The 27,590-nt window shown below is 38.0% G+C and overlaps 1 protein-coding gene across 3 annotated transcripts in view; it reads left to right on the top strand.

Moving 5' to 3' along the window:
• LOC149787161 (uncharacterized) overlaps nt 1-27,590 on the top strand; it is a 100,179-nt gene that overhangs the window by 26,167 nt on the left and 46,422 nt on the right. For 2 of the 3 annotated variants that reach the window (XM_089977659.1, XM_089977660.1), the window contains one exon: nt 13,161-13,943. In XM_089977659.1, coding sequence (XP_089833785.1) covers nt 13,161-13,943 — 783 coding nt within the window. Of the gene's footprint in view, nt 1-13,160; nt 13,944-22,649; nt 23,905-27,590 lie in introns of those variants that run through there. The other variant, XM_089977661.1, reaches the window with a different exon arrangement.

Below are 27,590 nucleotides of genomic sequence, written 5' to 3'. Positions count from 1 at the left end.
CCAGACATCCTTCTTGAAGAAAGTAGACGGCTACCCAGTGGGTTATTGGGAGATGACTGTCTTCCGTGTTCATCACATAAGCTTGATGGTATTGAGGTTTGCGATGAGGTTGTTTATCTTTAGCACAAACGACATGATTCCAAGACGCAGTGTACGAACTCTGGTTCAAAAGTTAATAAACTTCCCAGGTATCCATGTTTGTGTTGTTTTGTTCTTCACATGTGATAATAAGTGATCAATTCGATCGTGACTTTCTGCTTGAAAATGTCTGACAAGTAACCGTTTCTTTGCCTCGTCTCCAAACTCTGATCCAAGAGAGCTTCAATGCGATGGATCTCTCGAGTTGTTAATGGAGAAAAAGAATAGTCAAGCAAGCCTTTTTACCACTGTTGCAACACGTCTTCTTCCGAGACGAGAATCGAAGCTTCGTCCAGATATTCGTCCAGTTTTTCTTTTTGACTCATCATCAGACATGTTTCGTGTTGAAATTGACTAGGATGATCGTTTTGACATCCATATCAATCTTTTTTGATCAATTCCTTATTTCTGTCTGACAGGTATATAGCAAAACAGGAGACTATATGTTCTTTTTGTTCTGGCCATCGGGACGTAATCATTATGACTTCTTCGTCTTTGTCTTGGGGTTCTACTTTCATACATTCTCCACTGTGTAATGAGGGATAACAGTAATCAATGGCTTCTAATAGTCTCGAATGACTTCTCTCAAACTGTTAATTTATATTGCATTGTCAAATTCTGCATACAGGATGACGTTCACTGTGTTATCTTCGGGTATTTATTCGCAAACTGAGTTTCAACACAAATCTGGCTGGATTTTATAGGGTGGAAATGTCCCTCATCGCTGCCTTGGTCTGGAGTGAAATCAAAAGTCCACAAAGCATAGCTTCCTGCATAATCCTCGTACGAAATACCGTGATTGGTGTTGGTTACTAACTGTCCGGTGGCTTCGTACAGGGACAAGTACGATCTCAAATAATTCCTGTCACCAAACTTTGACTCGAAGGGTCTGTTACACAGTATCTTGCCATCGCGACTGACTTCGATTTTGGCTACGTTGTAATGTTGAAACTGGAAAGGGGTTTCGTTGTGGGCTCCGTTGAAGGCTGAATTCTTGACGATGCCAAGGATCAAACGTTTGGGTAACTGTCCTTGGAATAGATGATCTTTGATAACTGATCGCTGTCCAGCAGGAATAGTGAAAGTTTTCACTTCCACGAGTCGTATCGGATACTTGGCGATCGTTCTGCTAAAACTGTGCCTGATGTCATTTCCCACTTTAGGTAACACATCCACACGTTTCACGTAGGGCCTGGCTTCCTGAATGATGGTTTTGTACACGTTAACATGGGCCATCAAATGGAAAGCGGCACTGCTATGATTCAGTCTCAGGTGAATATCCACAGCGTTCAGCAAATACGTTTCTTGTAACCACATGTCTAAATGCAAACGATCCATTAATTCTAAAATACGTCCTTGCAAGACATTTGTGCCTGCCTTCAAGAATGCTTCTTTAGGTTGTTTTTTTTGTCAATGACAGCATTTTGGAGAAATTCTTTGCCTTGTGTCAATGCCGCATATTTCAAGGTATGCAATCCTCTTGTCACCATCGGTTTCAACACCGGAGCCACTGATTTTAACATATCTCCTAAATCGTGTCCTCGCTGTCGAGCAACGCATCGGTACACTGGATATATGACTTACAATTCGTTAGAGAATCGTTTTCGAAAATGAAGTTTAACCGTGACTTTTCCTTTGGAGAATGGAATATTTTGTTCCAGATCTCCCTTTATATCAATGTTGACAGTGTCCAAATACGACTTACTGACGGGCAAATAGTGAGGATGTACAAATTCGCGGTGTACGTGATAGGTGTTTGCATCTTACTGGTCATTGGCTGTGCTACTATCCACTTTAAAAGGAATGAAACGCAGTAACGGCACGGAGGTGTGTCCCACCACGTTATACTCCACCACATCAGAATACACAAAGATCAAGTTCAGCCCTTCGTTCAGTTCTACTGGGTTTCCAAAAGCTCTGTACAAATCCATATAACTTGTTCTTAGGGCTCAAATTGTTTATTACCATTTGTCCAGCCAAAATTTCAAACAAATTACCATTAAACCTGAGGGACAATGTGTCCGTGTCCTGAAATTTGATCATAAGGCGATGAGCCAATTTATGGTACTCAATCTTCACACTTCTTTTGGCTCTGTTCAGGGCTTTGTCAAAGGCTAAGTCGAACGTGTCTGCAATAGTGTCCACCAAATGTTCACCACTAAAATAAAACCCTGAAGGAATTTTCAATATGTAGATACTGAAGGATGGATTGCTTGCTGGTCTTGTGTCCCCTAAAAACCCGATTTTATTTATTTCTTCTTGCAATTGGGTATTCAGGATTTCCACCTGGAAAGTGGTTTGCTTTTCAGTAATGTTTTTGATTTGTGTCGGGTGAATGATTTCCACTAAAGCCACTTCCCAATGGGCTTCGTGATCTAATTTGTATGGCCTGAGGTAATTTGGCCGTGTATCAGCACAAAGTATTATTAGGAAATACCTCCATGGAACTGTCACTGGGTAAGGTTAAGTATAATTGGCTATGGTGGCTCATAATTCCAGACTTCTGTTACTGTCCGAGGGTTTATTGGAAGACAGAGGTCTGTTTCCGAATAAAATGGAGTTGTTGTTTTTGTTGGAGTGGTGACTGGCACACGACACAAGATTCCCGTTGTTCCCGTTCCAGGAGAATTTCAGAGATGGATTGGGAAGACGGTAACCGATGCAACTACTCATTAAAATGCTCCACAATTGTTTGTCTCCTTGTTGCAAACTCAGATTGGCAATGGCTGCACCGATGACACAATAGACCACACAGATTTGGCAGACGATTTGCGTTTTAGGCACACGTTCACCACACCACACCACACCCACAAGGGTTGTTTCTGCAAATCTTGCAGAGAAGAACTGGATGAAAAAGTGGGCGCTGCAGTGGTAGCAGTAGCTGAAGCTGTGTGTAAGGGCATGATGTCCACTTATTTTTATAGTCGATGACTTGGGAAGCGTCGATCCAAGAATCAAAACTGGTTGGATATATTTTCCAACGTAGTTTGACTTCTTTGACACGTCGTTTGCCCACTTTACGGGTTCTGCGTTCGAGAATGCTTTGGATGTCGTACACGTCTTCTTTTTTTGGTGACACGTTGTAACTCAGAGAAGTAAAACGTTCCTTTTAACACTTCTTTGTTCATGTCTTCCAATTTATAGACGGCATGATGACGGCCTTGCACTCGTCCAGTGACACGAAACAATTCGGTGGTCCAGTTAGGTAAGTAACCTTTGTCGAAAGTGTGTTTGGTTTTGCCAATACGCACCCAATTTCCTACGGTCAACACTTCACATTTATTGGGGACAGTCACCGTCGGGAACGTACCAAACAGACGATCAGAAACCAGCACTTCGTTGTCGGGGGTCACATTTGCGGGGCACGTCCAATGTTTCGATGACAATATTTGCTGTACGCTTGAACCAGGTGCGGTTAGATGTCGATGCACTTCAGAGTGTGGTGATGCGTAAAATATTTCCACATGCGTTCTTTCAAAGTGCGTTGAAAACGTTCCACGATGTTGGCCTTTGTTTTGGTGTTATCAGTGGTAAACAAATTAATGTCACGTTTATTTTATTCTTTTGGAAAGCTTGGTGCCTTTATCCGTTTGCCATCGAAGAGGGTGACGACCGCTTTGTTTCAACACCATTTGCAGTGCACGATCAAAGTGTTCGTCGATGACTTTGAAAGTGCAGAAAGAGGGAGCAGAGACCGCAGAGGTAGCCATAGTGTCAGGAATGTCACTTGTGACACGAAAAAGACAAGACAAGAATTGTTATTCTTTTTCATGACACGTTTATTGATGTTTTAAAAATAAACACAAAAGACTAAAATACATGAAAGTCTAATGCTTAAGTACAACGATAAAATGATCATTAAAGCGATCAAAGTGGAATAGAAACAAGTCTATGTACAACATGTTTTAGGTACCCAAGATGTCCTAGGGACAGGGTGTAATGTTCTGACAGGTTCTACAGAGGATAATGTCACACAAGTGTCCTCCCGAAAGAGTCTTTCACTAATGTCCATGACAGGTTCTTCTGGTACTGTCACTAACACAGGTTGAAAAGTGACTTTTTTCCTTGGAGGATGGAAGGAAGGATCACAACTCTCGAGCTTACTGTGTCACTTTTTGGTCCAAGCCTCAAACCCCCATTTTTTTCCAGTCACGTATCTGTTCAGTGTGGGTATAAGTCATAAGCTACACACACATCATCATACACGTCTTCGGTACCTAAAAGTTGACGAATCTTTTTTCCCGTACAGGTCGAGAAGTATCCAGATGAAAACGCAAGGCTTTGAGCAAAATGAGTCTCTCGTGACCATTTAAAGCCATTTGGGTGGTAAGTACTGTTCGCAAAGAGTCCACAAGGAATCAACTGGTATACGAAATCCCAGAAAACAAGTCACTAAGACACACACCACACGTCGACACAAATTCAACGGAAACAGTTCTTGTAATAAGTGATGGTAATCATCCACGGTTTGAATAGCGTCATTGAGTTCCTTCCACTGAATTTGTTGAATCCCTTTTGATGAAAGCCTTTGTATGGCTGCCTGTTTTTATACCCTCTTTTTTCGGAAGCAATAAATGTACTTTCTGTCCAGAGATATTCGTTATCCAGTAGGGAATCTAAATGTTCAAACACTAACCTACAGTTCAGACTTCGTTCAGAAGTTTCCTCTTCCACTAAGCTGAAAAGATTTCGGTAATCCTTCAACTCTTCTTCCTCAATTCGTAGCAGTAGGTGAATCTATAAGTAACGAAAATCATGAACCTGTTGATCATTCGCGACCGCGAAGTGTTTAACAAGGTTTGACCATTGGAACCTTTTGTCATGAGTCAGTCCTCTTATAGCATTCCGGTACCAGTGGTTTCAACACCAGTGACGTAACGGATGCAATTGTTCATTATGTTTCACTTGTACTTGACCAGTTCTCGGTAATTGTTTTATCTCAACTCCACAGGCAAACCACGGATGTTCTCTTGTAAAGTATCCATGATTAAGTCAGTCAGTATTATTGTATTTACAATCTTCTCCTAGAGCGAAAGTAACCAACATAGCGAGTAATTTCTGGCCACTGCCAATCAGGGTAACGACCAAGAATGTCAATGAAATCTTCCAATGTAAACGGTATAAAGCGGAATGATAGGATGAACGCACCCTTGATCCAGAGAAATCTAACACATTTGTTGACTTCTTTCATTTTACTCTTGTGAATTTCTCGACACACAAGTTCTACAGTCATCCATTGAGATTTCGCTCTAGCTAGTCCCTGCCAAACGTCCTTGTAGATCTTCTCCTGCAGTTCTTTAGGTAATCCTTGAATATCATTTTTTAAATAGGGTTTAAATGCTGGTCTTAGTGGTGTCCAACATTTGACTCTAACAAATATGGTTTCTTCAATGACATGGTAGGTCAACTCACTAAAAGTAGGTAGTGACAATTCGGAGATCATCTTGCATGTTCGATGTAGCATTTTGTTGTTCCCACTCGTGAAGTGACACACCTCAACTGAAGCACTTGACTTTATTCCCTTCACCCAAGTATAAAAGTCCGGCTGTGGCTAATTCTTCAGGGATTGGTCCTTCCAGATACTTAGGCCATTTTCCTTTGAACGATTGAAGACGATTTTCAAAATCGCAGTATTCAGGCAAACGCACAGGGAACGAATATTCGTCTTTCACAGGTTCTCAGTGAGGGTATGGTGGCATCGATAGGAGTTTGCTCAGGCTGATTGACATCCGTAGGGTGGGAGACGTGAAGGTTGACATCCATAGTCACAATGAAACCCAGAAAAGTGTCCACGATGACGAGTGGCATCGCCTTCGCATCCATCAGGTTTGACGCGTACAGCATCACTTTCTATTATGGGGTGGTGGTAGTAGAAGTGAGAACAAAGTTCCCATGATGCTTTACTGCATCCCGATGTCACAGCGTACAGCATCGCACACATCACAAGGCTCAGCATCGCACTCCACTTCAGAGACCCTAAACTTGAATTGTGCCCGTATTGACTTGTTTTGTGTTTCTGTTAAAGTATTCTTCTTGTTCGCATGGTCTTGGTAGTCACAATGAACTATCGATTTTGCAGATTGTTTCTTTTTATACTAGTCGCACATGTGTCTCAAGCTTGTGCATCGTTCCTTTTTTACGTCTAGTTTTGGTATTTTTTCTTTTATTTCTTCCTGGACAACGGTACTACCTTCTCTAAGGTACCATCATAATTGTACCGCAGTGTAATGGGTGGAAAGGCCACATAAAGGTAAGGGCAGTGCGGAGACCATCGAGTATGTTCCAGAATACCTGAATCTTTATAGATACATAGATCCATTCGTAACTTCGGGCCTCAACCGAAACACTGTACTTCGTATCATAATCCAGTTTCAGGTCCCATGTAGACAAATCATGTTCTAGCTAAAACATTCGAACAATCCGTCCCTATCCGTGGTCCAATTATGAAACGTTTCCAATCGAGAGGCACAATCACAATAGTCAGGTAAGAAGACAGGAAAATGGTAGGGTTTGAACTTGGAGTTCTCATTGAGTTTCTCACTTGATTCTTGCTGTGGCGAAGTCATCCTTCTTGTTGCTGGCTATCCTCTTACAACTAATTTTTTATACCGACATGTGCATCCGGCAAAATGAAGTTATTGGGAAGACGCACTCGTTTCTGGTACACGATTTGATAGACTTTTTCCACGTACAATCTTGTGCGGTTGGTAGGTGGTCACTTTAAAGTTCCCATCCTCTCCAGACCGCAAGGTTTCTTTCAATACTCCAAAGTTCACCACTTGAGTGGTGCGATAATTGAGAGTCAATCCTTTCACTTTACACTCGGCGTGCACTTATCCTTGTTTGTCCCGGTATTCGTCGTCGTAATTTATAGGACCTCCACTTGCGAAACTTAAAATCTTCTCGTCGGGGTGTTCGTCTAAACGGTCTCCTTCGATGTCAGGGTGATGTTGACCCGGGCGATCGATGTAAATGCAACTGTCCGTGTCAAAGTACAGGATGCGATCCCCTAACATTTCTAAAGTTTCGTACAATTTTAAGCGAGCATGGGCTGTCACGTAAGCCGCAATGATGATATTTCCAAATTCGTCGGCTTGTACAAAGGCCATATCTTCTTCGTAATTCACTAAGATTAAATCCTCGCGAACGACGTCCACGTGTTTTATGTATTTGGTTTTGTGGTGAATCATCTGGAAGTAGCGGGAAGGTTTTGTCAAATATTCCGTCTTGGGTAAGGACGGTCGTTGTGCCATTTTGCCCCACATGCAATTTAACATCACTTTGGCAAACGACCGCATGCCATCGTTTTTCTCGATGTGGTCTAAAGTGATACCTTCCTGCTTCCAATATTTCTCTTTGAATGTCTTTTCATCGTCGGGAGTGTGACACCAAGAAGGATAGCTGCTGGTTTCTTGTTTCAGTTTCAAAAAGGCATCAACATAGTCTGCGAAAATGCCTTTCTGAATTGGGTCCCCCTTGTGGTATTGTTGTGTCTTGGGAAAGTGGTAAATTTAATATACTTCTAACCGTTGGTATCTCAGGTCCAGAGATTTAAACAATTCCACGCTGACCGACGTCCCCGGCAAGGCTCGTTCTTCCTGGGTGTGCTGACAAGGCTCGTCTTGGTTACGTTTCGGCACAAATACGGCACAAAGAAAACATCCGTTTTACTTGGAAATGGTGAGGTAACACGGGATGGCACAAGTTGATGGGAGGCACTTGGTCAAGCATTCGTATTGTCTAATGTTGCCCAGGTCGATGTGTTCCGTCAGCAATTGTGGGTACCCTGCAGGAAAGCGACACTATTTGCACACGTAAGGATACAGTGAACACAAGTCCAAGTATTTGATTTCTTCTCCTTTCTCCTCGTCGGCATGGTACAGCAAACAAGTGGCATTTGTCCTTCCTCCGTACATACTGTCCCTCGGGTTCAGGGGTTTCATCAACTTGTAACTTTCTACGATGCGTTTAAACTCGGGATCGGTTTCCAAACGGTGATCGTACTCGTGTTCCCACATTTCCACAACTTGTCTGTCATTCCAAATTTTTGGGGCATTCGACTTAAATGCATGGCCAAATAGCTCATCGAATCTTCAAACTGTACTTGTCCCACTTGCATGGAAATAATTTTGGCTCCGTTCAAAGTGACCTTAAGACGTTTGGTGCCATGTTCCGTATAGTATATCAAACGAAACGGTCCATTGTATCCGGAGAAATTGTGAGCCATCAACGTGGCATGGCGATGACAATCTCCGTAACGTTCGATGTCCTCTTGGCTCCACGTGTCGTCGATGGGCTCTAAGAGCCATTGGGCAAAATTGGCCATCGTGGTCGGTGCCCGAAAGATTTTTTCACGTCCTCCAGGAATCTTGCTGAAGTGAGGGCACGTAGAAATTAGGAATGGGAATGGCAGTCTCTTGCATGCATTATAAATCGAAAAAGATGAAATTGCCTTTCTTCTTCCGGTCATCTTCCTCCTTTTGGGGTTGATATTTTTCATGTAGCATTGATGTTCCAAGTCCACGATTTGGCACAAATGTGACATCGATTTTTTCCTGAACATACGTGTGCCTTGGCATTATTGGTACATATGCCTTGTCCACAAGTAGGACACAATCTCAGGAGTTGAAAAGCACATTTCTGCTGTGAACTTTGTGTCTTCAAATGTTGTTGGTAACAGGAAGGGCTGGCAAACGTGTGCAGACACGCAGGGCAATGCACCCGTTCTTGTCCTTCTTCCAAACAGGGTTGAGAGGCCAAACATCCTGAGCATTTCGATCCATAATGTTTGTGTTGCTCTCGATTATAATAGCCATAGTCACATTTCTCACAGTAATAACCGTATCCCAAGAATGCGGTGATTCTGGTAATGGTATCGAAATGTTCATTGTGACAATAGACGTGAATATATTTTCCATCTTTAAAATCTTTGCCTCGAAACAACAGAGGCCTGCACACTTCTTGAGAGTGCAGTTTTAAGGTGTAACGTGGAGCTAGGACATCTTGCAATTTTTGCATTTCAGGAATGCCACAGGGTGTGTCTTTGGACAGGCCGACTTGTTGTAACAGCAGTTCTGCTTCACTTCGTTGGATCGCTTGGTCCGATTATCGAATAGTTTTCCAGGCTCATTTTAATTCTGCCGTGTCGTTCTTGTTGGCATACGTTCGTCCCACCACGATGGCACGGACTAAACACATGTGGTCTTGAGGGTTGTTAATTTGGACGAGGCTCCTTTTGGTGATGCGAAGGTCGTCTACCAATAACACTTTTTTGCGTGGTCAGGTCACCTTGGGGAGAGAGACGTGAGTCATAAACAGTGTCGCTTTTCCGTCGTTGATGTGAAATTGGTCATTGGTTTGTTGCACGTGTTGAATCTTGGCCATGACTTTGGAAGGTGTCAATTCTGCTGGGCTACTAAACTCGATCCAAACAGGGGATTTCAAACTGTCGTGAGGAATGGAAAGTCTCAAGAGATCGTCTTCTTTGGCTTGATATTGGTGTTTCAGTGTGGTTAACAAAGAATCCCAGACGTCGGTGATAAAGCCCTCTGCTTTATCCAGTGGTACGTCGGTCTTGAAATCTTTAAACTTCACTCTGCATGTGTAAGCCGTGGTTCTAAATTTTCTAGAGGTGCGCTTTTCCGTCTCGCGAGTATGATTGTAATTTCCAGGGTTTACTAAGGTTGGCGAACTTTGGTTAGATGAAGACTCTCTAGGTCTGTATTCTGGTTCGCTCATGTCATCTTCAAAATCACTGGCATGAATTTGTGTCAAGACTTCAGCTATTGTACGAGGCGATAAATCACGTTTCTGCCTCTTACTTTCTTCTTCTTCTTTCTTCTCGAATTGATTCAATCGTTTCATCTTGACTGCGAAAAGTCAAATGACTATATTTTAAACACCATGGGTCACTTTATATCCATGGCAGACTAGCGTATATATAAAGGGTGTGTGACTTGCCTTCCACTATTCATTTCACTCTCAACCTGAGCAGAACGATGGAAGAGACTACACAGATCGAACTTTTGATCCGAGCTTTGCGAGGAGTCATCAGAAATGTTTCTTCAGACAAGCCGACGGACTACTCACCATCCTTTCTAGATAAAAGTCAAGATACTTGAAATATCTGTAAGAAGAAAGAGCACTGGTCTTCAGAGTGTCCAGACCGTCAAAAATACAAAACAGGGACTAGAGGAGACAAAAGTCAAGATACCTGTTATCATTGTCACGAAAAAGGACATTGGCCTTCAGATTGCCCTAAGAAACAACAGGAGCAAGAGGAAGAAGAGAGGGGTTATGGAGATGAAGAAGAGGAAGATCCAAGACAGGTGCAGAAAGAGAAACATGAGAAGAAAATGAGAAGGGGAGAAAGTGAGGAAGAAGTTGAGGAAAATGCTTCAAAGAGAAGAAATTTAAAAACCAGAGAGAGTAAACACAGACACAGAAGAAGCCAAATAAATTTTTAAAGTGCATATGTTGTGCTGTGATTGGATTGTAAATTCTGTACCAGAATACACCAAGTATAACAAGTAAGTGTCTCTTGGCTTTGATTTTTAGAATAAGAATATACACTCATGCACTCATACATTCACAGGTACCATACGGGAAAAAGGGCTTTTTGAGTTTTAATTGATGTTGGCAATTTAAATAGTATCTTTTCGAGAGAAATGGGTTGCCCTGAAAAGGGCTTTTTCGGTATTTGTTGGTTTGAACAACAAACTTAGGAAGCAATGAACTTTAACTGCCTTAAGTCTTTGCCACGGCCAAGGCCTACTTCTGGACTGTCGATGATGATTTGGTAGAAATGACTAAGGGTGGTACGGCAGGCGTAGTCACAAGGTTGGGTTGTTTAGCTCGGGAAGGTCTTTTTCTCTTCGGTCGTAATAAAGAAGTCTGATACATTTGTTTTAGGCTTCTTAACTCTGCTAAACTGTCTAAAAGTATCGTGACCGTTTGACTTTCACACCCTTGTTTCTTTGCTGCTTCTTCTTGTTGTTTCCTTCTTACCTCTTCTTCTTGCTGTTGTTGCTGAAGGAGAAAAGCTTGTTATGCTTCATTTTGCTGCTGTATAAATTTCTCCAATTCTTCTTTCTGTCTCATTTAAAATTTTCCATGTGTGGTAAAGAAGGAAAAGGTGGCAAAGGTACTAGTTCTGGAACAAAGTTTTGCTAAGGAAAATCGACAAAGTCCCAATTAAAATTAACATCTTCTGGAAGTAGGTCCGGGTTGACTTGGGTAGTCGATGCTATTCCATCGCTTTTCCTTTCCACGGCCGGTGCACCCCAATTCATCGTTTTCTTCGTTTCCGTCATGTTTGAAAACTGAGTCGCATGGATTGACTGCGCACTAACGCTTGCGCTTCTATATAGGGAATGTGACGTCACAGACTGCTCTCTTCCGATTGGACGACTGACTCCGAGTGGTGACTGAATTTTGTAACGCGTGTTTGAATTGGTAAATTAACTCAATCCGTTTCGATCCTCCCTTCCCCTATAAATAAACGCAGTTCGCTGCATTCCATCACCTGTTCTCATCGCAAGATGTGCACCGACGTAGAATCCTCTACTCTCGTATCTTCAATGTTGTTCCGTACGGACTTACCCAAGTATGTCAGATCATCGTGGACCATTGTTAAGATGACGGATACAAGCGTTTGGAAGAGAAGAATTTATGTGGAGAGACAATGCTGTTTAAAGAGGGTTTGATTTACGGACCAGAAGTGAGACAAAGTTTGAGGAGAAGAAGAAGACCTAAGCGATTCCATCTATGTTAACGGAATAATGTTAACATAAACCTAAAGGCCCTTTTTAGGGCCCTTAATTTGCCTCGAACATAAATTGACTTTCTTGCCTAACCCCAAAAATTTGTAAAAGTTGTGTCAGTGTTTTGTCTGCTTTATATGTGTTATATCAATATCTACCTTTGCTCAGTAATGTGACGACACCTGCCCCTAATTTCTACAGTGTTACCATCTCCCCTACCTTGACGTCAGACGCTATGTTTCCCTTGTCACTATACAAATCCACTATTTCCCATGTTCCATTTCCCGTGAGGTTACACAGTCCCAGGCTGTACTAAAAATGTTTGATGCTAAACATTCCCAAGGGGGGTCTGTAGTACTAATCCTCATCGAGGCTATATATCTTGAGGCTAAACAGTCCCAGGGGCTCCGTAATGCTAATTCCCATTGAGGCTAAAGGGTCCCACTATGTGTATACTACTATCGGAATGGGCTACACACAATGGGAAAGATTGCAGATACCATAACAAAATCAACGGCTTGAAAATTTGGTACATGTTTAACATCTATATCTCGTTTTGACTGAATATCTGAAGTTTGAGCCCAATTTTGGTCCGGTCCTCCATCCTGTTGATAATGACTGCCTTAGAGGCAAATATCAGTTGTGTATGTGCATTTGTCTTACTCAACGAATATGTAAGTTGTACATAGTTATGAGGTAAGGACCGCGGAAATTTCCAAGCAATGATCCAGGGGCTAAATCTGCTCAGGTAAGGGCTATTTTGGTTGCATATATTAATTTTTCTCTCTGTGCACAATAGGCGTATATATGGTTATATGGTGGGGATCTCAATACTTTCCAAGTTATGATGCAGGGAAAACACCATCTATTATAATAGGAGTGGGATAAGTTTATGGACTGTGAGGATAGACCCTTGACTATCACCTCATGTAGTTTGTATTGATACTTGGCCATATTTCACACATGGAAGTTATCAGGGGTTACTTGAAATTTATTTAAAATCACCGCTAACCCTTTATCCCTACTGTAATCTGAGCAAGGTAATGTTTATCATTTTAGGCTGAAACTTATTGTCTATAGTTGGTTCCACATATCATAGGTACATTATATTATCTGTAACCCGGTACATTTTCAGGTAGCAAAATATCGAATTCATTTGTATAGATGTGTACACGTTTATTTTGCATTATTTACTAAAAGTATATATGTCTGTATTTTGTATATTCTGTTTCCTAATGTATGTCACTCTTTCATCTACAGCCGGCCGTAAACCCAACTACAGTGGCGTTGTGGTGACAGAAGACACGTTGCTGCTCATAGACAACGATGCGTGGAATCTCCAGCTGTACAGACTTCGTGGCGGTAAACTGTCTACATCACACGAACTGGAGGCCATTCCCATGGGTGTTTGTCTTATTAGCAAGACGGAAGTTGCTGTGTGTCTGATAGACAGTACGATTGTAATCATGTCATTGAAATATACAAATGACGTAAAACGGGTCAAAACATTAAATGTAAGGACAGGATTTTATAAATGTGATTCAGTGGCAAAATTGAACTCTAGCGACAAACTCATTGTCAGCGGTTGGAAATGGGACAAAATGTTGTACTGGTGTGTTGTAAACCTTACAGATGGAAGTGTAGACTCAACTCACAAGGTTTGTCAAGGGGGCATCGGTAGTTGGAGTCACTTGGCCGTAAAAGACAACACTGTCTACATCTCGTGTCGGACTTCTATCTCCACTACTACGGATGGTGTGTATGCCTATGATCTTTTTAATCCACACACATGCACATTTCTGTATCAACATCTTGGATTTCAACCGAACTTAATAATGGTTGATAGGAGGAATTTCATTTACGTGTGTGACTTGAACTCTAACAGCATTCATCAGCTGACAGACAGCGGTCAACTACTGACCATACACACATTGTCAAGCCTCCATGGAATATTCTATGATAAGCAGCATGGATTTATGTACACCACAAGGAAATACAGTAATGTGATAACAGTGTACAGACTGGAGTATTCACATAAATCAGGTATTTCTATTTTTTTTCTCAGTTAACTTTTACATAAAACGACAACGAAAACTACATACTTTATTTATTTACAGTCATGAAGGATTTCAAGTCACATTTGAAAAAAAAAATGAATTATAAATTTTACACTCATAACTTTATTATAAGACAAACATGTTTTAAAGATGTAATAATAAATTAAAGTTGAATAAATAACTCATTTTTTTATTATTTTGATTTAAGTGTACGGCAATGTCAGCATCTTTATTCATTTTAAGTATAAATAAAATGTTTTTTGTTGATTTTAAAATTCATTACTAATGTATGTGTACCCAAGTATATTCATTAATGGTTGTTCAATGTTGTGTACCATGGTTGTCATCACAAAATATTGATATAAAAATTTAATATCTCCATGGACTGTCACAATGGCGACAGGCTACTTAACTCGCATCATTAGTATTGTAGCGTGAAAGACATTTTCCCCAGAAGATGGCGCTTTCATTCATATCGCCTTGCACGCGACATTGAATCCGCTTTAGACCTGTTCACCGTCTTGTGTTACAGCGTCTAAAATTCCCACGTATTTTGACATAGTTTTCATAGCATTACTGTTTATGGAGCGATTCTATACGGATTTTGCATGGAATAATTAGCAACTATGTATTACTATTATCATTATTATTATTATTATTATTATTATTAGTATTATATTATTATTGAAACCAGAAACAAAAACCATGCATGCTGAAAGGTATTAGTAACTTTGGTGTAATCAAAGGAATAACTTTTTAAATGTTTAATTAGGAATATATATATATATATATATATATATATATATATATATATATATATATATATATATATATATATAAAGCAGTTTTTATTCAGAAAGCATTATTTTGGATTAGATGGCATGTCATTTAAGAACTTACAATGTCTGTTAATTTCATCCATGACCCCCCTCCAATACTTCCAAACCGACTACCTGTTTTACGTGTCAGTGATTTTGTTCTTTTTTGGGGTTTAATGCCATTTTTCAGCACAAGATAGGCTATTATATAAGGCATCCAGCATCACTGGTGCCTGTAGACCTCAGAAGAAGAAAAAACAAACGGTAAGAACCACTGACCGACAGGAAGCTACTGAGACTCAAACTCACACAGACAGAGTTGAAATGGCAGTGACTGGTAAAGGTGCATGCTTCAGACAACTTACCCACCCGGGGCCCCAAAAATGTGTGTGTATGTGACCTGAATTTTTAACGTAGCTTTAACATTTTTTCAGTCATATCGCTACGATGTCTGCAAAGTGACAGTTTATAGTGATGTCTAGCACTGGGGCATCATGCCACAGACATGTAGCATGATGTCTCACCCAGTCACATTATTCTGACAACAGACCAATCAGTCCTAACACTAACCTCATAATGCTGAGTGCTAAGCGTGGCAGCTGTTAGTAAAACATTTGTAAGTCATTGATATAACTCGGCCGGGGATCGAACCCATGACCTACCGCTTCTGAGAATGACGCTTTAACGACTAGGCCACTGGAGCCGTCCGCAAAAATCTATGAGGTAAGTATTGTTTTGTATTGATTCTCTAAAGGAAAATATTGATATATCTGTGTAGTGATTAATCATTTCCCCCATACTAACAAGATGCAATTTCCAGCTTGTGCTTTTCACCTTCTTTATGCACTCTTTGGCTTTTAATCATTCTCTACAGCATGCTTGCCTGCTTTGTAACATAGCTACATGGTGAGTGATATCTGTACTTAACCATATAAGCCATTAGCTAGAAAACCTTAGTACAGAAAGGATCTGGGAGTTCAGAGTGGAAGTCCCATTACGTTACTGTATTCTATCTATCATACATGCATAATGCAAATCATCACAGTTAATATACATATTCCTATTTCATCTTGGCCTCATGTTATCATTAGTCATGCTTATGTGCATGTTAAGTTCTTCCATTCAGATTTATTTCATCAATATGTTCCTTATGGAATGTTTATACTCTTTGAAGGCAACACAGGTAATATTTATCTATCTCCATACTTCCAAGGCAACACAGGAAATATTGACCTATCCCCATGCTTCCAAGGCAACACAGGTAATATTTACCTATCCCCATGCTTCCAAGGCAACATAATTATATATTCCCACACTTCCAAGGAAAAACAGGCAACATTTACCTGTTCCCACTTCTGAGATAACAGGTAATAGTTACCTATCCCCACAATTTCACTACCATACACTTATAGCTACCTATCCCCACACTTCCCAGGCAATAGAGGTAATAGTTACCTATCCCCATGCTTCCAAGGCAACATGGTTACCTACCACAACACTTCTAAGAAACACATAATAGTTACCTATCCTTACACTTCCAAGACAACACAAGTAATAGTTACTTATCCTCACATTTCCAAGGCAACATAATTATCTATTCCCACACTTCCAAGGAAACACAGGCAGCATTTACCTATCCCCACTCCTGAGATAACAGGTAATAGTTATCTTTTTCCACAATTCCAATGCAATGCACATATCTCTACCTATCCCCACACTTCCAAGCCAACATGGGTAATAGTTACCTATCCGCAGACTTAAAAGACAACACTGGTAGTAGTTACCTATCCCTATACTTCCATGGCAACACAGATAATAGCTACCTATCACTTCTGCTTCTGTCACACTTTTCGGTATGCAACTATGAAATGATATATGTACAGACATGGACCTACTTGTATGACCTATACGAAACAGCACCATCACTTGATGTTACATAATGTGTTCAAAAACACCCTTCAAACAAGCCATGCAATAAACTAAACTCATATTTACACAAATGTATATTAACCTCAGTTACAACTTAGTTACATGCCATTCTTTATGCATCCTCTCTTGCTGTTTTTCTACGGTACCAATCTTATTCTAGTTGTAACCATAAAACATAGTTCGAAATGTTTGTTAAAATACTAATCCAGAGAAATTATAGAATACAACATACATTTTATTCCATCATTATATCAAATACATTTATATCAAGTCTGTTAAACAAGTTCAAAATAAGTTTGTTCCAAGTTATTTTAAACATTACCACTAGAGTGACCAAAACAGAATACAATATGCACTGGTTGCACCTGAAGTCAGCATGATCTGTGTTAAACAGATCCAGTGTTCCACTTTTGTTCCTCATGTTCCATTCTTTTAATCATGAATTGCATCATGATGTCCCATTTTTCTCCATGGAGAATGATATTTTGCCAGTTCCAGTCAGGGATTTAAACATCATATAGGTCAGGCAGGTCAGCTTGTTCTGGGAACACTGGAAAATTGAACATGCCTTGGAGAAATTAACTTTTCCCAAACATAACACACCGACATACTTAAAAAGACGAAAGGAAACAAAATTAAAATATGGGATATTTTAAGGAAATTGAGTTCTATTTATTTTAACATTTGCTATATTAATCTTTGTTGGTACTTTACAACCATATGATTAGACAATGTAAATCCTTGTTGTAGAGCTACTCTACCAACTTAAGCAGGCTTACGTTTTGTGCTTGATTAACTGGAGATGAATTGCAGACTCATCTTAACAACTACACCAATAATTTTCAAAACTATACTGTTTGAACAATGTATGTATACCCACAACTAAAAGATTTGTGAACACATACTTTATTCATTCACTTAACTTTTATCAAATTGCCTTGAAATCTGTGACATTCATTACATGTCAGACTGGCCAAATTGTGAAATTCAGAACACATATTTTGTATCTAATTAATTGTTTGCAGAGAAGCAAATATGTATTGGTTCTCTTTAATATGAAGTAAACCAGAGCACATGAAAGACTTGTGTCGATGCTAGATTTCTGGTGTATTGTCAAGATTGATATTAATCTCTATTTAAAGAAAATACTCCTGTTAGTTAACTGGTACTGACAAGTGCCTTTTATTTCCAAACACAAATGTCAAAGACATTCCATCACCAATATTAATTACAATTGGCACCCACTGAAGTTACATTGACAACATGCATCAGAATAATCCCTGAGAAGCCTCACATTATACAGTCAGCAAGCTCAGAGACAGTCATTAGCTAGGTTAGGACCTGACTATACCTCACATTATACAGTCAGCAAACTTAGAGACAGCCAATAGCTAGGTTATGACCTGAATATAGGTGAATATCAGATTCCTGCAAATATTATAAAATGTAACTGATAAGTAAAATTAGAAATATTTATTTCTTGTTTGTCAAAAGACAAAATACATGTATTAAGAGATAAACTAAATGTAAAAGTGCCATGAAATGATAAGTACTTAAATCATACATGACGAACAAGTTTGGATTACCTCCTGTATGATAATAAATGTAATCTGCAGTTGATTGAGCTGAAGTGATGAAAAATATAGCACACATTTCGTGCAGGGGCTAAATGTAAACCATGCAAGCTTGAAATTGTGTGTTAATTATAGAAGGGGAGGGGTTTTTGTTAATAGTCTTTGTTACAGCTCTTATGAATTCAGATTTAATGAATAACAGTATTAAATGATTAATAATTGACTGCTGAAGGTTAATTAAGTTTGCATTTGGTATTGTTTTATTCTGACCCTACACTTTTTGTATGAACATGCATCTGTATCGATGTAGTAAAACTTCTTTAAACATGATGAATCAATAAATCATTTCACTCCAAATTAATATCCTCATGTAATAATTCTTACGAGACCTAATATGAAACCCGAAAGTGAATTAACATTATATTTCAAATTAATTAAATTCATTGCAATTACCATTTCAAAATTTGGGACTTTAATTGCTTACTTTGGTGTAGTGAATTAGATGAAGAACATTGCAGAGAATCAGCCTTTACAATTATATCACTGTAGCAAGAAAACGTTGGAATAGCTGAGGAAAAAATAAAGAGAAAAAGAATAATCATCCGATATGGAGGTATATAATAAAAGAAAGGTCTTTGATGGGTGAGGTGCAGAAAAACAGACCATCCAGGCTTGAATGATTTAGTCTAGTGGATCATTAATTTAAACACTGTTTTCTTCTTCGTGATTGAAATACAGATTTCCTAAATGAATCACCATGTATTGTCTCTGATGCATTTACCATAAAGTCACCTTCACCATAATATATATGCGTTAAAGTCATTTGGATGTGGGCCTTACTGAGACTTCACATAGTTAAATCCTGCAAGCCTACATATTCATAACTACTATAATAATAATAATAATAATAATGACCTTATTTATAGAGGGTAACACAATTAGCTAAGAACTAATCTACCTTGAGACCCTCATACAAAGGAATTTATTTATTTTAGCTGCATCTCTGAAGCCACTGGATATATTGGGTTTGGAAGAAGGAAATAGAGTGGGCATTTATAATCTCAACTGTAAAACTTTTCCAGAGCGGAATTCCAGAATACTGGAAACTTTTTTAAATGACTCCTTATTTGATTTGGGAATTTTATACTGTTTGGTAGACATGGATCACAGGTGGGGAGTATTACCAGGTAGCCGATACTGGAATAGTGACTGCAAATATTCAGGAGCACTATCATGGGATATCCTGTACATTAATTTAGCTTTTCTCAAACAGATTCGGTCTTTAATAGGTAATATTTTTAACTTGCCAGCTGAAGTTAACTTGCTTTCTTTCTGGATTGATATTAGCCCATATGCTCTTTTTTGAAGATGTGCCAGCTTTGCTATGTTTTTATCATTTGAATTACCCCATACTGTATTACAGTAATCTAGATAGGGTTCTATGTACTGTTATAAAATAGTTTTATGTGCCTTTCAGGGAGAAAATGTCTTATCCTGCTGAGAAGCCATAAACTCATTTGACCTTTTTACTGATATGTTTGATATGTTCAGTCAATGATAGGTTATTATCTACCAGAACACCAAGTAGTCTCTCATGACAGACCATTTGCAAATTTGTGTCCTTCTATGTCAGACACAGTTCATCACTATCAAAATTTGTCCTTTTTTGCCGTGTTGAGATAAGTAATATTTTAGTTTTACCAGTATTTACCACCATGCCATTGTATGTACACCAGTTTTCCAGTTTGTTTAAGGCATTCTGTAAAGAAATTTCGAGTTTATACTTTGTGTTTTGGATGTCTGACAATGTTGTGTCATCTGCATAGAGATCTGTAGATGATACTAAGTCTCTTAGTGAAAGTGGTAGGTCATTAATAAATAAAATAAATAGTGATGGACCTAGAATTGAGCCTTATGGTACTCCATATCTAATTGTTCCAGGTTTAGACAGAACATTATTTATGTAAACATGTTGTGTTATCTCACTTAAGTAAGAAGTAAACCATCTAACTGTTCTTTCATCACATTGGTAGATTTTCAGTTTCTTCAAAAGGATTTCATGATCCACCATGTCAAAAGCTTTCCTGAAATCTACAAATACAGATCCTGTTATTCTACCTTGGTCAAGTGCTTGAAGCCATTTATCAGTTAGGAAGATCAAGGCAGTCTCACAGGAATGTTTCTGTCTAAAGCCTGATTGATTAGGATGTAACAGCAAGTATATGGTTAAATATGACATGAATGTGTCATGGACATGTTTTCAATCAATTTTGATAAGTTTGGTAGTATTGAGATTAGTTGGTAGTTATCAGCATCATCCTTAGAACCAGATTTGTAAATAGGAGTTACTTTTGCAGTTTTCCATACTTTGGGGACAGATGAGGTTGCAATACTTATATTGATTATGAATGTTATGCTATCTACAATAGCAGAGGCAGAAGATTTAATGACGCGTGGTCCAATCTGATCAAGTCCTGTAGCTTTCTTGGTATCAAGTTCACTGAGACATTTCTTAACAAAGTTTTTTGATACTGGTGGGATAGAGAAACATACCTCCTTAGAGATTTTGCTGCTGCAGAACTTGTTCAGTTCATTAAAGTTGTTTTTTATGACTGGTTCTTTTAACTTTGTGGTTATGTTGGTGAAAAAAATCATTGAAAACATTTGCAATGTCAGACTGTCATCAGTGACTATGGTGTCATTTACCAGAAGTGAGTGAATTTTACTTGTCTGATCTTTGTATTAAAATAAGAAGTGAGTGAATTTTATTGTCTGATCTTTGTATTAAAATGAGTAATTTTACCACACAAGTCACTTTTGCTTCATAATTTTACCATGATTTGAGTCAAGTGTGTGTGTGTGTGTGTGTGTGTGTGTGTGTAATTGTGGTCTTCATGGTATGAAGACTGTCAATTTAGATTTTGTTGCAGCGAATCACAGTGAATGTAATATATCTACAGCTATCATCAGTAGTCAATAGAATATTAAAATTCGTCTGTTATAATTTGTTTTGTTTATTATTATTCTCTACAACTATGTTACAAACATACGTCTTACCTAACATTCCTCAGCACTTGATCACTATCTTAAAAATGTTCTTTAAAGAGCAGTATCATTCATTTGTATGTTCATATCCAACACAGTATCATTCATTCAGTATGTTCATATCAAACACAGCATCATTCATTGGTATGTTCATATCCAACACAGTATCATTCATTCAGTATGTTCATATCCAACACAGCATCATTCATTCGGTATGTTCATATCCAACACAGTATCATTCATTCAGTATGTTCATATCCAACACAGCATCATTCATTCGGTATGTTCATATCGAACACAGTATCATTCATTTGTATGTTCATATCAAACACAGCATCATTCATTCAGTATGTTCATATCAAACACAGCATCATTCATTTGGTATATTCATATCAAACACAGCATCATTCATTCAGTATGTTCATATCAAACACAGCATCATACATTTGGTATATTCTTATCAAACACAGCATCATTCATTGGCATGTTCATATCGAACACAGCATCATTCATTCAGTATGTTCATATCAAACACACCGTCATTCATTCAGTATGTTCATATCAAACACACCGTCATTCATTCAGTATGTTCATATCAAACACACCGTCATTCATTGGCATGTTCATATCGAACACAGCATCATTCATTCGGTATGTTCATATCGAACACAGCATCATTCATTCGGTATGTTCATATCAAACACACCGTCATTCATTCAGTATGTTCATATCAAACACAGCATCATTCATTTGGTATGTTCATATCAAACACAGCATCATTCATTGGTATGTTCATATCAAACACAGCATCATTCATTTGTATGTTCATATCAAACACAGCATCATTCATTTGGTATATTCATATTAAATACAGCATCATTCATTGGTATATTCATATCAAACACAGCATCATTCATTGGTATGTTCATATCCAACACAGCATCATTCATTCGGTATGTTCATATCCAACACAGCATCATTCATTCGGTATGTTCATATTAAACACAGCATCATTCATTGGTATGTTCATATCAAACACAGCATCATTCATTGGTATGTTCATATCGAACACAGCATCATTCATTCGGTATGTTCATTTCAAACACAGCATCATTCATTCAGTATGTTCATATCAAACACACCGTTATTCATTCAGTATGTTCATATCAAACACAGCATCATTCATTTGGTATATTCATATCAAACACAGCATCATTCATTGGTATGTTCATATCAAACACAGCATCATTCATTTGTATGTTCATATCCAACACAGCATCATCCATTCGGTATGTTCATATCCAACACAGCATCATTTATTCGGTATCTTCACATCAAACACAGCATCATTCATTTGGTATATTCATATCAAACATAGCATCATTCATTGGCATGTTCATATCCAACACAGCATCATTCATTCGGTATGTTCATATGAAACACAGCGTCATTCATTGGTGTGTTCATATCAAACACAGCATCATTCATTCGATATGTTCATATCAAACACAGCATCATTCATTTAGTATGTTCATATCATACACAGCATCGCTTATTCGGTATCTTCATATCAAACACAGCATCATTCATTCGGTATGTTGATATCAAACGCAGCATCATTCATTTGGTACATTCATATCAAACAATGCATCATTCATTTATTAGATAAATTTATAGGCGTTATCTAAAAAAGTTTATGTATTTGTCTAAATCAAACTGAATTTAATAACAAATTGTTTCCAAATTTAACCAATATAAAAAAATCTAAGTTTTTAATCATTGCTGCAATAATTAGGAAAGAAGGGAAAATCATATTAACATTCATAAATACAATTTATGCAATATGCTACATGCACGTAGAAAACATTTTATAATATTTAACTTCACTACATATCTAAAAATTCGCTTGAAACTGTGATGAAAGTGAGAACTTGTCCTTTAATTTTGCTAACTTCTCAAACAAATACTTTCAGTATCCTGACACATCTTTAGGTCTCCCACCTAATATATAAAATACATTATTGTCAAAGTCCCTGTCACCAATTTTTTGTTGTCTTATTATTCACGTATTTTTGCGTGCATAAAGAATTTAAAAAATGTCTTTATCAACATCCTTCATTGCAGCTGCACCAGTGGAACTGAAGAAAGAAAAAAAAAAAAAAAACACTTATCCGACGTGTGCGACATTTCGGCCATGGAGGTCGAATTACAAAAAGAAAAAAACACTCGGTCTATTTATATCGCTAGATACGATAGCGCAATTTCTTGAGAAACAGGGCAGCAACTCGGGATTCCGAATTGTTGCGTTATTCCAAGCTAGAGCCCAACGGAGCAAAAATCAAACTATCCAGATCCTTTGCTCAGTTTTTTAATTGTTTTTATTATATATAATTAGGATTATGAAGTATTCGAATAAATTTTCTTTTGCTATCAATCTTATTAACGTTTCGGTACCAGAATACACAAACTAAAATTAGTGCGTGACCGGGTGCGAGTTTTAATCTTATTCACAATGGATGGTGTTGAACGAGACTTTCGAGGTGACGACATTCATTTTAACGATTATCGTCTGTAGCATAAGGTGGGCCAATCTTTTTCTGCTTTTACGATAGAGCATTTTGTGTATACAGGTGGGTAACATGGTTGTATACACATGACATTTGTTATATCAGCCAAATGCATGGTTAATAATGTTCTCCCAATTTTCGACAATTTGAATCGTACATGTAACTCGTTGTTCGTGTGCTTTCGGTAACTGAATGTAGTATTTTAACGTTTTATACTGCAAAGAATGAAATTCATTACTTTGTGTTTTGCTACATGAGGAAATGCAGAGAATGCGGTGACTGTTATGCTCTTAGGGTACAACATGATTAAAGGGCTGTTGATAATTCCACAGTAGTCTGACGTTTTATATTTCAGTAAAGTACAATGGAATCTTTGACGACACGAAATCACCTTAATTTATAGCACCAATTAGGTGATTTCGTGTTGTCAGAGATTTCATCGTACTTTATTGATTCAACGTCAGACTCTTGTGATAAATCACAATTCAGTACAGGTGGGTGGGGACGTATGGTACTCAGAAACCCCATCCAATAATGAAAATGTCAAGGCAGATTTCAGACGGATTTTTTAAAGTATTTTCTGCCTAAACCATAAAAAATATACTTCTGATTTCTATTATGTATTAAACTGCCTAATGATTTTTAGATATTATTGGGAATCAATTATAAATATTCACATTAATATTTAAAATGGATCATACATTTTATTTTGACAGACATTATCAAATAAGATTTAGGTTTTACTTGTCCTAAGGGGTAATGCCATTTTCTTTCTTGCACACAAAATCTAATCCAACATGTCATCACATAGTATTTTTCATTTCACTTTAAAGTTTGGTGAGATTTCACACATATTTTGACCAAAACTTTCATTGAAATTATGTTGAGGTCTCACTCAAATTTCTTTGAAATATTTGTGAGGTTTCACAAGAAAATTGACTAAAACTTTTGTAAGATTTCACTAAAATTTTGATCATTATATAGTATTTTACTGAAGGTTTTTTTAGTGTTTCAGACATTTCAGCAGGTTTCAAAGAAATAATGGATATGAATTAAACAGGACTTTATTAACCAAGGTGATATTTAAGTGTGCATGAAAACAATTATACTGATGTTGTAATTATATGACATCCAAGGCAAGAGAAATGGGAGTTAATACTAATAAAAATAATAATAATGACTTTATTTAGAGAAGGTAATTCAGTTATTTACATGACTAATCTACCTTGAGGCCTTCTATCTGTGATGTACAACATCTACAGTATATACAACATGATATGAAGTATCTGACACTAAATAATTAGGTGGTTTTAAAAATCAAAGTATCAAGCCTGGAACATATGCACAGGCATCTGTGAACACATTTAACATATATAAAATATAAAATATTAATCTGCATAGAAAGATTTAGCCGTGAAAATAATGCAGAATTACAGAAAAGCATCCATTTGAGACAATTTGATTATGAGAAGAAGTAAAGTTAGGAGCCTGCCTTATGTCACTTGTACTGTAGACTGGAGTTTTGATTGCACAAACTATGATGCTGTTGTGGTTTCTCGAATTAGTCCTTGTTCCAAAAGCAGCCGTGACAAACGTTTATCATGATATAATAACTCTTATTTTACACTTAATTCCAACACACCAAAAATATTTTCATAATATACACAATAATGCCTCACAAGATTGAAAGTACATTCTACTTTACGGCCAAGAAAATTCCGCAAAGATATGACTATCTTTGATAGACATGGATATCTGGCAACAATTCCCACCAGTGATCTACACGGTGTCTCTCCTTAAATTCTAAAGTTAATCAGTTTGGAGTTGTATATTACTTCGAAATGATCCTGATTCAATTCCTTGTCCGATTTAGCACTTTACTCGCTACTGTAACTGTAAAGCTCTTTATGACCGCTCCGGTGGCCTAGTGGTTAGAGCGTCCGCCTCGGATGCGGGAGGTTGTGGGTTCGATCCCCGGCCGAGTCATACCAAAAACTTTCAAAAACGGTACTAACAGCTGCCTCACTTGGCGCTCAGCATTAAGAGGTTAGTGTTAGGACTGGTCGGCCCGGTGTCAGGATAATGTGACTGGGTGGGACATTTGTGGAATACCCCAAAAATCGGAAGATTTTTCTCCCCACTCGAGAGTTGACATGTATGAACTGTGGAATTTTAGTCATGGCTAGTGAGTTTATTTAAGTCATCAGCCCAGGGTCTGTACCTAAAAAAAATTGTTTCAGCACTGACCAGTACAGTACTTAAACTATTTATACCAGACATGTATATACTATCAGATTTGTCAGTACACTAAATGTAGCCTGCATGTAAAATACACTGTAATTGAATCATAAGAAGGAAGCATCTTAATGTTTAAATTAATTGCTTATGATTTCTGCTCTGGAGATTTATTTGTGTTTTTTGTTTGTGTGAAAAACTAATGCGTAAGTTATGACTGATGAAAACCGTCCTTGATGCCTTTTACATCTCCCCGGTAATGGATATTGTTTCACACAAAAGTCGGTCCCCGTTCTAGTCTCTTCACCCAGAATTCAGTATTATCTCTCAGTGTTTCAGTGTTGGGTGTATATTTTCAAGATATCAGTCCTTAGGTGGTGTGTGTGTGTGTTGGGGGTAGGTAATGAATATGTCATTTACATATAATATGATTGAACCTCATCGTTCTTCAATGACTTTATTGCATTGTCACTGGTAAATTTTTAATTTTTACATTTGGCACCATCACTTAATCCATCTCACATTTTTGCACAGCACACAATGTATAAGTATTTATTTTAAAATTACATTGCTTTTTTTATATTCCAAAATATGAAATATGAGCACCTTCTTACTATTGTATTTTTCTGCTGTCAGGTCTTAAACAGATATAGTTATGAGCATATCTCGGAAGCAGATTCAACTTTTGAACTTGCAACCCAAATCAGGTCTCCTCCTGTCTGTTTCACTCGCCATGTTTCTGTTTGTATTCGAGGACTCATCATCAAAACTCGAAAAAATTTGGCCATTTACGGAATCATGGTATCTTTCATGCAATATAATCACTACCCGCCTCCCATATTTAATTTATAAACATTATAGTCTAATTAAAATTTGTAGAGAATTACATGTATAAAAGGAAATGTTTTATCTCTGGTCTCCTTTAAGGTCTATTGGTGATGCATGATTCAGTGCAAGTGGGTAGGTGATGGTGCACTGAGTGAGATTTAAGGTCTTTTGGTAATGTACTAGTCAGTACAAGTCAGTGGGGGATGGTACTTTGACTGTTATTCAAAGTATGTTTGTAATGCATAATTCAGTACAGGTTGATGGGGGATGGTACACTGAGTGTGATTTAAGGTATATTGGTAATACATAATTCAGTACAGGTGGGTGGGGGATTATGTACTGAGTGTGATTTAAGGTCTATTGGTGATACATAATTCAGTACAGGTTGGTGGTGGATGTTATACTGAGTGTGATTTAAGGTCCATTAGTAATGCACAATTGAGTACAAGTGGGTGGGTTATGGTACTCTGAGTGTGATATAAGGTCTATTGGTAATGCATAATTCATTACAGGTGGATGGGGAATGATACTCTAGGTATGATTTAAGGTCTATTGGTAATGTATAATTCATTACAGGTGGGTGAGGAATGATACTCTAGGTATGATTTAAGGTCTGTTGGTGATGCATAATTCAGTA

This window comes from Sinohyriopsis cumingii, chromosome 12 (assembly GCF_028554795.1).
Source record: "Sinohyriopsis cumingii isolate HCF-2022 chromosome 12, ASM2855479v2, whole genome shotgun sequence".
Taxonomy (NCBI): domain Eukaryota; kingdom Metazoa; phylum Mollusca; class Bivalvia; order Unionida; family Unionidae; genus Sinohyriopsis; species Sinohyriopsis cumingii.
Note: the sequence above shows the minus strand (reverse complement) of the source record. Positions and strands in the feature narration are given on the sequence as shown.